Source organism: Abramis brama, assembly GCF_963993115.1.
Source record: "Abramis brama genome assembly, chromosome: 21".
NCBI lineage: Eukaryota > Metazoa > Chordata > Actinopteri > Cypriniformes > Leuciscidae > Abramis > Abramis brama.
In genome coordinates, this window is record NC_139983.1 from 4,942,935 (window position 1) to 4,956,219 (window position 13,285).

The 13,285-nt window shown below is 41.1% G+C and overlaps 1 protein-coding gene and 1 pseudogene across 4 annotated transcripts in view; both read left to right on the forward strand.

Annotated features, from left to right (window-relative positions):
• Positions 1-13,285, forward strand: part of myt1lb (myelin transcription factor 1-like, b) — a 167,409-nt gene that overhangs the window by 55,494 nt on the left and 98,630 nt on the right. For all 3 annotated transcript variants that reach the window (XM_084096011.1, XM_084096013.1, XM_084096012.1), the window contains exons 3-4: positions 4,347-4,395; positions 4,542-4,575. In XM_084096011.1, coding sequence (XP_083952137.1) covers positions 4,347-4,395; positions 4,542-4,575 — 83 coding nt within the window. The remainder of the gene's footprint in view (positions 1-4,346; positions 4,396-4,541; positions 4,576-13,285) is intronic.
• On the forward strand, positions 10,142-11,153 carry LOC311072455 (annotated as a pseudogene). Its single transcript has 2 exons — positions 10,142-10,247; positions 10,911-11,153. The product of its transcript is annotated as an uncharacterized misc_RNA (transcript).

Sequence of the window (13,285 nt, forward strand, 5' to 3'; positions counted from 1 at the left end):
AGATGGGAGGGGCTAGACAATAGACAGGAGAGCACATGGCACAAGGAAATAACATGACAGCCATGTGCTCACAACAGACCAAACAACACAAACACATGACAAACCGGGAGTGTCACAGCTCTGTCACAAACCAAGAGAAAACCCAGAACAAGGGTGACAGAACTGTGACACTACCCCCCCTCAAAGGAACGCCACCTGGCGTTCCCAAGGAGGGACACCAAACAAGACAAGAACAAACGTACAAGACCAAAGATCAGACAAAATAAACAGATCAAAACAAATACACAGAAAGGGGAGGGAGGGAGGGTACGGACTCCTGGCAGAAAACCAGGGCGGCTCAGACAGTCCATCGGGTGGCCTGGGCGCAGCAGACAGTCCATCGGGCGGCCAGGGTGGCGGAGACGACCCCTCGGGCGGCCAGGGCGGAGACGACCCCTCGGGCGGCCAGGGCGGAGACGACCCCTCGGGCGGCCACAGCACAGGGACAGATACCGGCGCAGGAACTGGAACAGACCCCACCGGCTCAGGCTCAGGAACAGGAACAGACCCCACCGGCTCAGGCTCAGGAACAGACCCCACCGGCTCAGACACCACCGGTTCAGGAACAGATATCAGCGGCCCAGGAACAGACGCCACCGGCTCAGACACCACCGGTTCAGGAACAGATACCACCGGCTCAGGCACTGGAACTGGCACCACCGGCTCGGGCACTGGAACTGGCACCACCGGCTCGGGCTCGGGCACTGGAACTGGCACCACCGGCTCGGGCACTGGAACTGGAACTGGCACCAACGGCTCAGGCACTGGAACTGGCACCAACGGCTCAGGCACTGGAACTGGCACCAACGGCTCAGGCACTGGAACTGGCACCAACGGCTCAGGCACTGGAACTGGCACCAACGGCTCAGGCACTGGAACTGGCACCAACGGCTCAGGCACTGGAACTGGCACCAACGGCTCAGGCACTGGAACTGGCACCACCGGCTCGGCAGACGTGACGTGAACAGGCTCGGCGGCAACCATCTTGTCCGCAGACACTGGATCCGGCTCGGCAGCGGCCATCTTGTCCGAAGACACAGGCTCAGCGGCGGCCATCCTGTCCGGAGACACAGGCTCGGCAGACGTGACGTGAACAGTTCTGGGAAACTCTAGGATCTTGTATAGTCTTTCAAAGTAATTCAACAGAGTCTCAGCTGCTCTGTCTACCTCAGACTGCACGGGGACCTCTGAGACTGGGACCACCGGAACTGGGACCACTGGACTCGGGACCACCGGAACTGGGACCACCGGAACAGTCACAGAGGGGTTCTTCCTTCCTCTCCTCCGTTTCGGGACCAGCGGTGAAGGCTTGCCTTTCTGCTGACCGCCGTCTACCATGGTCCCCTCCTCCTCCAGAGTCCTTTGAGCGCACCTGGCGAAATATTCGAACAAGGAAATTGAAGATTCCTTATCCTCTCCAGAAAAAATTTCACTCCGCTGAATCCACATTATCAGGCTGGTTCGTTCTGTCACGGAATGGATGAATGTGAGACGAGGATTCAAATGCAGAGGAAATGTATTAACCGGCAGACAAGGTACAAACTCAAAAACTCAGATTGCAAAACGGGAAGGAAACACCAGGAACAAGCAACTAGGACAAACGAACCAGCACAGGACTATAAACACAGGGAGGCTAAATAGGGGAACAAACAAAGGAGGGTAACGAGAAGGGCAGGTGGAACAAATTAACCAATAATCGGATAACAAGATGGGAGGGGCTAGACAATAGACAGGAGCTCACAACAGACCAAACAACACAAACACATGACAACCCGGGAGTGTCACAGCTCTGTCACAAACCAAGAGAAAACCCAGAACAAGGGTGACAGAACTGTGACACGTTATTTTGGCAAAAGCACCAAGAGTGTTGAGAACGTCCGGTCTGTTTCAAGAAATGAGCCAAAGCAATTGAGAAGGATCTTTGCCATTTTCGTGGCACTGACTCTTTATATGGGAAACAGATTTAGTTTTGAAGCATGAGTGAACAGTTTTGGGAGAGATATGAGCTTTTGCAAGTGAGCTATAGTGTTGTGCTGAACTGTAAGACTGTTTTGCCAAATGATCTTAGAGTTTTGAGAATGTAATTTCTGTTTCAAGAAATGAGCCAAACCAATGGAGAAAAACTGTAAACAGTCAGTGCCCCCAAAATGCTTCGTCCCTTTGGCATTGTGTAAGCACTTCAAGTCAAAATGTTTAGATGTTTTGTCACTATGGCAGAGGACTATTGAAATATCCCTCATGTCCACCTTTCAGTCTTAGCCCAGTCCTTCACTGACAGTGGTTACTGTACTGTTTTTTGTCTAGCTAACAGAATACAATTGTGTATAAAACTGAAAAAAAGAAATAGGATTTTAGGGTAAGAGTAAGCCTCCAAGGTTTGACATCACACATTGCACTCATACTGCCAAGGAAATTGTAACCATTATCATTCACACACATAAAGTAACTTCCATACATCAGAGTAAAAAGAAAATGTATACAGCATAATATACTGTAATATAAACACAAACAAAAAACAATGAAAATGATATGCAGCCTACAGTGCTGTAAATAAAGCTGGAGTTTCACAACTAACAGTTCTTCACTGGTCGCTGTCCTCACCCTCCTGGCCATCCACACGCTGCTGTCTGTCTGGCCACAGATTCTCGTCCACATCACAGCGTATATTCTCCCTTGCGATGCAACGAGGGAAGAAACGGCGTGCATGTCGCAACCATCCCCTACACTGATCTCCTGTAATATCCTCACACGCAGCGTCCATTGCATGGAGCAGGGACCTCTGATCTTGAGCCCGATGCTCATACACTCTCCACCTCCAAGCGGAGAAATACTCCTCAATAGGATTGAGGAAAGGAGAGTAAGGTGGTAGAAACACCATGACCATCCTTGGATGAGTAGTGAACCCGGCCCTGATGAGTGGGCCACGGTGGAAATTCACATTGTCCCATACAATGGCATATTGTGGTAGGTGAGGCCCTACGAGGCCTCTCTCATTTTCAGGGATCAAATCAAAATGAAGGCGGTCCAAGAAGATGAGGAGCTTCTGTGTATTGTATGGGCCAAGACTGGGGATGTGAGTGGCCACACCATTCTCAGATATGGCAGCACACATAGTTATATTGCCCCCTTGCTGGCCTGGGACATCCACCGTGGCCTGGTGGCCAATAATATTATATATTCTCTCTTGGACTTGGATTATATACACTCTCTTGGAGGTGGAGAGTGTTTGAGCATAATATTCATGGTATTATGTTCTTGACTAATTTTGACAATTGAACAGACTATTGTGCATGTGATGACTTATACAATGAAATGACGCTGACACGTTTTGGAGCGAACAACCATTAGACTGAGAATCAACAATCAGTTTAGATCAACAAGATCTATTCACTTGGAATTTGTGCTAAATGTAGGCTACCTGTACTTAATCATTTGCAAAGATGTACTGAGACATTGAGACATGTACTTAGACATTTGCAATTTGATGAAATGAATGAGAAATTCAATTCTGTTGTGAACAATTGCCAAGTGGTTTGGAGGTTTGTCCATGTTGTTTTGAGAATGTCATTTCTGTTTCAAGAAATGAGCCAAACCAATGGAGAAAAACTGTAATATCTAGTAGCATAAACACAAATTTCTAAGCTGACTATTCACAAAAATTAAGTTGTTCCAACCAATTTCAACATTGATCCTTTCTATTTCAGATCAAATTAACGGCTAGTTAGGCTAGATGTAGGCTAAATGTAACTTATTTAGCTTGTAAATTTCATGAACTAATAAGACATTATTTGTCACTGGCATAAGTGCAGCCATTGCTCACAGCAATCAGTGAATACCTTCATGAAGACACAACCATAACAAGCACCAAGTCAAACATGACAACATTAAACATTAAACTAAAACGCTTAAAATAATACATAATTCCAAGACTTATTCTCCTTATCCAAAGCAAAGTATGCTGGGAACTAGAAATCCCAATGGTGCCCAATTTTCAAAGTTATCAAGAGTACTACAACTTATAATTTTTAAAACAAAAATCTGCTAATGCGGAAATTACACACAGTACAAAGTGTTACACAATATTAACACTATTATGCAACAGAATGTTTGCAACTTAATAAATTTGAATATTTAACTTACAACCCAGTCATTTATTTATGGTAATAGGTCACCTAAATATATGAGGATATGTATGCGAGTATCTCAGTTTAACATCAAAACACACACATCAATGTAATGAACATAGGCTCACATTAAAAAATGAAAGAATTCATTAAAATGTTGATAGTATCTGTGTCTCTCCGCAGATGGAGGTGGATGTAGCAGATGAGAAGCGCCATTGCACACGCTCAAAAGGTATTCTGCTCTCCGTCACGTACACATAACACACCGATGTAATGTGGCGATATGCTCAGACCGGCCTTTTGTGTGAGTGATAATCTAATCTTCCCTTTCAACTGACCTCTCACGTCCTTCTGTCTCTCTGTGTGCTTCTTTCACAGTTCCCCTGGAGCCAGCCATACAAGAGTTGTTCAGGTCAGTGTTTTTACACACAGGCTGGCAAAGAGCTCTTCACCTGCGTAATGGCTGCCAGTAAGCAGTGTTGTGATCACGCTTTCCTGTTCTCCTGTTTTCTTTCCATCTGTCATATCCTTATGGGTGATGATCAAATAGCGGCACTTTGCTAAGCTGCAACTATTTCTCCATAGGATGACATATGGCCAAATCCTTCAGGAGCCGAGAATCAAACAAGAAATTAAATAAAAAAAATTAAATAAAAATCACAATATACACTTCACTTTTTTCAAACTTTGGTTTGAAGGTTGTTCTAAACTGATCATTTTCACGAAATGATGTGAGAAATTTACACGTTTGGTTAACATAAATTAAGTCAAGTGAATACGGTAGAGATTTAACTGACAGGTATCACCATACTGCCACAGTTGAAGAAGCACAGTACATTTTTTATATTAATTAAATTAAATATGCACATATTTGCATATATTTCCATAACAGAAATCTGAACATTAAAGCCAGGTTCAAATTCCTGTCACATGTTATAGTGAAAGGTTTTCATAAAGGGTAATTTGCATATCTTTTTTTATCACTTCATCAATCAGAAAATACTGTGAACAGAAAAAAATCACCATATTATTAAGAATAAAATGTTAACTCTTTCCCCGCCAGCTTTAAAAAAAAAAAAAAAAAAGTTGCCACAGAAGCATTTTTGATAATTTTCACAAAACTTTTATGGCCTTCAGAATATTTTGTTGTATGAATATCTGAACATGCAATATTTCAAAAGAAAGAACAGTGAAAAAAAAAACTGTTTTATTCTAGCTTAATGCATTCTTTTTTTTATCATCACTTAAATGTTTCATAAAAAAGCAACATTTTGAGCAATTATAAAGGACGGAAATTTCTGTCAATGGCGATGAAATATACATAAAGAGTTAAATATACACCAGTCGAATGATATGAACAAACCCCTATATAAAATTCTTCTCAATATAGATAGGAATAGTAATAAAACTGTCAAGTTTTGTGTAATAAGTGCTGCTGAAGTGGAGATTTGTTTGTATGAATTGATGTGTAAATAGGTTGGTTCAGTGATGTTAAATACATTTTTTTTTTGACTTGAATAAAACCATTAATTTAGATGTTACACTGTCAGAAATTTTTTTTTTGCAAAAATGGTCAGCTTGTCACTGGTGCAGTACCCTGAAAGGGACAACTTTGTACGTTATTTACCCCTAAAAGAGGCTTTTTAAAAAAAACTAGAATAGTAATATGTAAGGCACTACTATGAACTTTTACTTTTAGATTTCTGGAATTACAAAAAAATGTGTTGAAAAAATGTGGACTTGATTTCGTCCTTGGAATTGAGTGGCTCGTAGGAAGATGCCAGTTTGCAGTCAGTTGTGGAGGATATTAATCTCCACCCTCCGTCGAGACATGCGTCATGAAGAGAACAGACGTCGTTTCCACAGGGAGTGTGGTTAACATTTTGATTAAAGATTACTAGGGCATATGAATTTCAATGCTTTACCTAAAAACAATGTGGCTCAAAATCAGTATCTGGACCAACAGTCACACATTAGCTAACAAAAAAGAAACAAAACGAGTCCAAACTACAGTGAAGGCATCAGATAAAAGGTCACAGTGATTCATCTACTAATCTCTTAGAGAGCGTTTGCTGTGGCCCGAGTCCGAGTGAGACTGTTCCTGCGGGTCTAGTTTCACTCTCACTTTATTCTATCAAAGCCTGGTGCATTTGTGTTCATGTAACTTCATCACAAACGTGATGGAAAACAGAACGCGGGTCAATATATTGTGTTTTTATTGATTTGGTGCTATATCGCAGAGCAGAGTGAATGACACTGAATGTGTGTCGCATGAAGACGGCTTTCTTCTGTGAGGAGAGAGTGGATTGTGAGCCTTTCATTTGCCGCTCTGATCTCACTCACTCACTCAGCACCAGTACACTCTCGCTCGCTCGTATCCCAGTTAAATCAGCACCATTGTCATCCACTACATGTGTTTTGTTGAACTAATGATGTCATCATCAGTTAAAACGCATGTGCATGTTACTTTACTTCCTGAACAAGTGCCCGAGTCCGAGTTGCTTTCACGTTCACGCGACTCACGCCACAGTTCCAGTGGAACCGAACTCAGACCGCTTTCTCCAGGTAGTCTCAAGCAGAGGCACTAATATTTCATGTAAAGGGAGGAATAATATTTACGTTGCGGTTGCTTATCTGTGTTCACACTCTGTAGTCTGAAGACCGTCAAAGGTTTCTATTTACAGTGCGATTTGCTGCGTTGAGCATTGTAGTCAATCACTCTGAAACTGAAGGGATCGACAGCTTCTGTGATTATAAATGAGCGCTCTTTACTCGCTTTCTGTATATAATATCTATTTACATTTTAAATAAAAGTTTTATTTTTCATGCTGCTAAGAGGCCACACTGCAGAGCTTCAGGAGAGACAACAGCAATTAAATGCGTGAGTGAATCCGCTAAAATATCCCAGATATTATATGACAGTTAAAGCTCATAATTGGCTATAATTTTAACTTATGGTAACCTCTCTGTATAGCTATGGTGTGATTTATGTACATTTGTTCTAAATAGCCAGATTGTTCACATGATGTAGGCAAACGTTTTGTATAGTTTATTCAACGGATGCACACTCTCATCTTTGTTTTTACTGTTAATGTTGGGCTGTGTGTCTATAAAAAAAAAAAAAAAAATGCATCAACTCGGAATGACTAATGTTGGTTTGATTGCTTGTGTTACATGAGAAATAAATAATTTGCATCTACCTGATGTAGTAGATTAAATGCAGGTGCGGGGAGTTGTTCTGTTACAGGTCAGGTGTTCTGTTAAATACTGCAGGTGCGGGGAGGGTACGGGTTTACCAAACAGGACCCGTGCAGGACTTGGTTTCGGTACCCCGGTGTGCTCCTGTGTCCGCATGACAGCTTTCATATTACCAATTTTTCATGCAAACCATGCCCTGTTTCAAATGAATCTGCAGGTGTGAATGCACAAGTGTGAATGCACAAGTGTGAATGTGACTTCACTCTGTAGACTGCGCACACCCTGAACTCCTTAACCAGTTCATTTGTTCTAGTTATAGCTCAAACAGAGTAGAGCGCTGGCGATGGGTTTGATTCTCAGGGAATGCATGAGCTGATAGAGTCCCTTTGGATAAAAGCATAGCAGTGTTATTTTAGGATATTTGAGATAATATTATAGATTCTATTATGATATCCATTTTCATTTTAATGTCAGTTCAAGTTTTATTAATTTTGTCATTTTAATTAGTTTTTTATTTAATGTCTATATAGTTTTTATTCATTTTTAAGATTTTTAGAACTAAATGTAAATTAGAAATGTTTCCTTGGCAACAAATGTCGATATTTATTTAAGTTAACGTTTATTGAATTTCAAGTAACACATTTTTTTAGTATGGTTTTAGTTTTAGTTAATGTAACTATTATAAACCTGGTCTGTCAAATGCAGAAATGTAAAATTAGTAAACAAATTTAGACCTGTGACCGTAACCTCTGCTGGATAGCTGGAGAGTTCACAGTCGTGTTATATCATGACATGGACTCGATCAACATCAGGGTTTTAGATTGTAGTCAATGTAATAATCCAAGTAATGTGAGCTCATAAGAACCTCATGCATAAATACGTTTAGGTATTTAGGATTTCATGTCAATGGTTGGCATAAATGTGTTTCTCTATCTTCTTAGTGATACAAAGGGCATTTCACAGGAACTTTCTAGGCATTTAGTAAGAATATTTCTGTACATTTCAGAGTTTTTTTTACATATTTATACTCCGTAATGTTCTTCAGACTCATAATTTACCAGTTGGAATGATGGCATGCTTGTCTAACATTTCATGAGTATTTCTATCTAAGTGCCAAATGCATACATGGCCAGCAAACAATCTGTTGATGGATTGACAGCTTTATATTTTTGGAATTTTTCTTTTACTTAAAACCATTCAGAACACCTGCATGGTCCTGGAAAAATGTCTTCCTTATTGGCAAAGAATCGGACCTTCTCATGCTGTATATTCAATGACCCTTGTCTGAATCCCGACCTGACTTCAGCATCTGACAGCTAGTTTGATAGTCTCTGGACTTTTGATTGACAGCTGGCTTCACCGCTGCATTGATTGGCATCTCTGAGAAGAAAGACTGAGAATGAGAGGTGGCTAAAGATGGAGGTGAAGATTGCATTACTGTGCACCTGCTCCCTGTCTTTGATGTCCCTCCACCAGCAGCTTTAACTAGATAATTAAAGATAAATAAAACAACGGTTCAATCATTACTATCAGCCTCTCTTCTCTCTCTCTCTCTCTCTGTTCCTCTATCTTTCTCTTTCACGCTTCAGATAATTTCTTCTTCAGCTGGTGGGTTCTCATTTGCATGCTTATCAAAGTGTTTTGACTATCCAACGGGAGCTGCAGTGCTAAGGTGGGATCATTAATATGTTAATTAGTCCTTTTGACACTTTGCTTAAGCATGTGTACAACGTGCTCCTCATCCGTGACTTCAGTCACATACTTGCTGAATGTATGCATACTCCCTAAATCCATTCCCATCTGTTTTATGGCCAGTATACAAAACATGGTTACCCCAGCTGTTATTAATAGATTCAATTGAGGTTTTGTAATTTTGCTTAGAAAAAAGCCAGTATGTTAATACTGAATCTAAATGCTGTAAAAAAAACAAAAAAAAAAACAATGTCAAAGAATCGTTTCCTGACTAAACTTTGATTATTTAAAGAGCGTTCAAACATACACTGATTTAGAGCGATAAAACAACCAAAAGTCATTCCCACATTTTCAATGAGACTGGTGGTTTCCAGCAACATGAGTGACGGAAATATCATTGACATGCAATGTGGATATGAACACTGATGTGATGTTGAGAAAAGCTTAACTTTATGGAAATGAGCAGCAAAACTTTAGAGCTCATGTGATCAGTCTGCTGTGAGATACATACCCTTGTGTAAAAGAAGTGCATGTATATATATATAGAGGCAAGCGTAAGGATTTGAGCGAGTTTGACAAGGGCCAAATTGTGATGGCTGTGACTTGGTCAGAGCATGTCCAAAACTGCAGCTCTTGTGGGGTGTTCCCGGTCTGCAGTGGTCAGTCTATCTAATCTATCAAAAGTGGTCCTTAGAAGGAATGGTGGTGAACCGGTGACAGGGTCCATGGGCGGCCAAGGCTCATTGATGGACGTGGGGAGCGAAGGCTGGCCCGTGTGGTCCGACTCCGATTCCACAGACGAGCTACTGTAGCTCAGATTGCTCCAGAAGTTAATGCTGGTTCTGATAGAAAGGTGTCAGGATACACAGTGCATCGCAGTTTGTTGCGTATGGAGACCAGTCAGGGTGCCCATGCTGACCCCTGTCCACCGCCGAAAGTGCCAACAGTGGGCGCGTGAGCATCAGAACTGGATCACGAAGATATGAAAGAAGATGGCCTGGTCTGATGAAGCACGTTTTCTTTTACATCACGTGGATGGCCGGGTGCGTGTGTGTGCGTCGCTTGCCTGGGGAACACATGGCACCAGGATGCACTATGGGAAGAAGGCAAGCCGGCGAAGGCAGAGTGATGCTTTGGGCAATGTTCTGCTGGAAACCTTGGGTCCTGCCATCCATGTGGATGTTACTTTGACACGTATAGGGGTGTAACAATACATCAACATGGATCAATGCATCGATCAAAACGTCTAACGATACGATGCATCGATGCCACACGTAAAATATCGATATGAGGTACCTTTATTTTGACACTCTCCACATCCTCACGTAACGTCAGTCTACGCATTTCCGCATTTTCAATAGGTGTGCCTTTGTAACGTTAATCTCCTCAGCTGAAATAGACGCCTGACAAGATTGACTGAACCCTAAACAAGACATTGCGAGTTCATGTTTTACAACCCAGCTGCAGTTTGATCGATATTACTTGGAATGCACAATAAAAAAAAAACATGATTTCTGAAAATGAACAAGAACAGAGTGATCTGTTGTGTGCAAATGAACTCTTCTGTTGTAAATATCCCAATTGGGAGAGGGTGTGCAAAGAGTTTAATTAAACGTTCATGTTATATATTTTGGTTGCATTTGTGAGTTAATAAAAATATAACTGGTTGTGTAAACTTGGCACATAATATCTAAATATTGCTAAATCAATTGATATAGCCCAGAATCGAATTGAATCGTAATCGTATCACAGAATTTTTTGAGGTATAGGCAAATGTCATATATCGTGATGAACTGTCCAGGCCATGTACTCCCTTTCATGGAAACGGTGTTCCCTGGTGGCTGTGGCCTCTTGCAGCAGGATAATGCGCTCTGCCACAAAGCAAAAATGGTTCAGGAATGGTTTGAGGAGCACAACAACGAGTTTGAGGTGTTGACTTGACCTCCAAATTCCCCAGATCTCAATCCAATCGAGCATCTGTGGGATGTGCTGAACAAACAAGTCCGATCCATGGATGCCCCACCTCGCAACTTACCGGACTTAAAGGATCTGCTGCTAACATGTTGGTGCCAGAAACCACAGCACACCTTCAGGATCTAGTGGAGTCCATGCCTCGATGGGTCAGGGCTGTTTTAGCAGCAAAAGGGGGACCAACACAATATTTGGAAGGTGTTCATATATGCACCGATACTAAATTTCTCCGCCGATACCGATAGCCGATTATTCCGAATCATACCGATACTGATAGTTAGATTTTTCTTAAGGAAAAAATAATGCTGCAAACTATACAGGGAACCTCTCATTTGGTACACTATAATATTAGCGGTTAAAATTAACAACAGAGCTATTATATTCAACTGTTTTTATTTCCAGATATAATAGAATATTTACACTCAAATAAAAGCTGAAATGTTTGTATAGACCTCAGTTGCACATAAGGCTGTTTTCATAAGCACTTGTCTTCATGGCAAATTTATTCAAACATACATGTATAATTAAGCCAAAAAGCCATTTATTGTTTGAATTTGGTGATAAAATCGAGAGAATTTAAGAAGAGGAGACATTGTTTCTTATCAGAAGTAACAGAGCATAAAGCTCTTTGTGATTATTGGACGGGACACGCTACAAATAACGTTTGGTGTAGGGAAGAACTAGATCTGGCAACCCTGGCTTGAACTACAGGTGATTCATAGGGTCAAATAAAGCCTGCATTAACGTCACTATTTTTTAACTGTTAAAGCGTTATTGTCGCGTTAACTTGCCTTAAATTCAACACAAGACATTTTCTTGAGTTGCATTCGGACATGTTTTCCGCACCCTTTTGATTGACAGGATATAATCAGCCCGATCATCGGCTGTTTTTAAACTATCTTTGAAAATAAGAGCATTGATCGGCCGATACCGATTCTTGGCCAATACATTGGTGCATCTCTGTTATATATATATATACATATATGACAGAAGGACGGCCAATCAGCAACCAACAAAAACAATTTGATATTACATGCTCTTAGATGTAGCTAATGGTCAACATTTTGTATCTTATACAGTTGTGCCATTCTTCCATTGGCGCTATTAGAAAAAAGCAGCTATTAGAAGCACGTAACACAAAAGCTTGCAATGATCTAAACTCTCAGGTCTCTACTCTGATTCACAGCCCGCCTACTCAAATTCCAGATTACTAGTTTCTGCTCAGTTTACACGCGGCTGAATGACTGACATGCTCAGCTCTTGTACCAGGCGTTCAGCACAGCCCTGGAATTACAGGAGCCTCGTCTGGCAGACCTTTGGCTCTGTGAGAAGAACTGCGAGAAGATGAATGAGAAAACGATCTGTACTGGGAGGAGGGGGTGGTGGCAGGAACAGGTAGTGATCATGAGGGAGATTAGTTACACCCTCCTGTCAGCCCCGACCCCAAAACCGACCTCATGTACCCCATGAGAGCAGACATGCAATTATACAGGCGGCGTGTAACCATGGCGACAAAAAAAAAAATTGATTGGGCTTCCTTCCCAACCAGATTCAAATCTACATGCAAGAATAGATTCTGAAGAAAAAACACAACATATATACAATGCTTTCGTTTATAGGTGTTTTTTTTATTTTTTTATGAGGCATGTCCAGGTAATATTTCACCCCAAGATTCAAAATCAGCAGAAAGAAATTGTATTTTGATTAAAGAAAATTGTAATGGTTTTGATTTTGTGTTTTGCATTTGCATTGTTACCATAAAGCAAAAAATAATAATAATAAAAATAATAATAATAATTTGTCTTAATTGTCATAAAAATAATGTCACAATGCCAAAATATTATATATAAATACCAACATCTTAATGGTGCTTAAATTGGCTTTAGTAAGTAAATAAGTAGTTAGTTAGTTAGTTAGTTAGTGTAAAATACTGTATTACATCAATGAGAATATATAGTGATAGCTACAAAAAAATAAAAAGACATCTGGATGAATTAATCCGGGGTTTGGGGGTGAAATGTGACCTTTACATGTTTACATTTTCATTGGCTGAAGGACAGGGATTGGGATTAGGTTTGGGATTTGAACTGAGCAGCGCTCAAGCAAGAGGTTTTTCTTCTTTCCGCCGAAATGAGGAGATTACGAACTGTTTCTCCTGTCTGGAGTTTCTGATCGAGAAGGTGCGAGATGACATGTGATGCACACACCAACACACAAGCGTGGCACACATTATTCAGCGCTGATGCTGAATACACACTCTC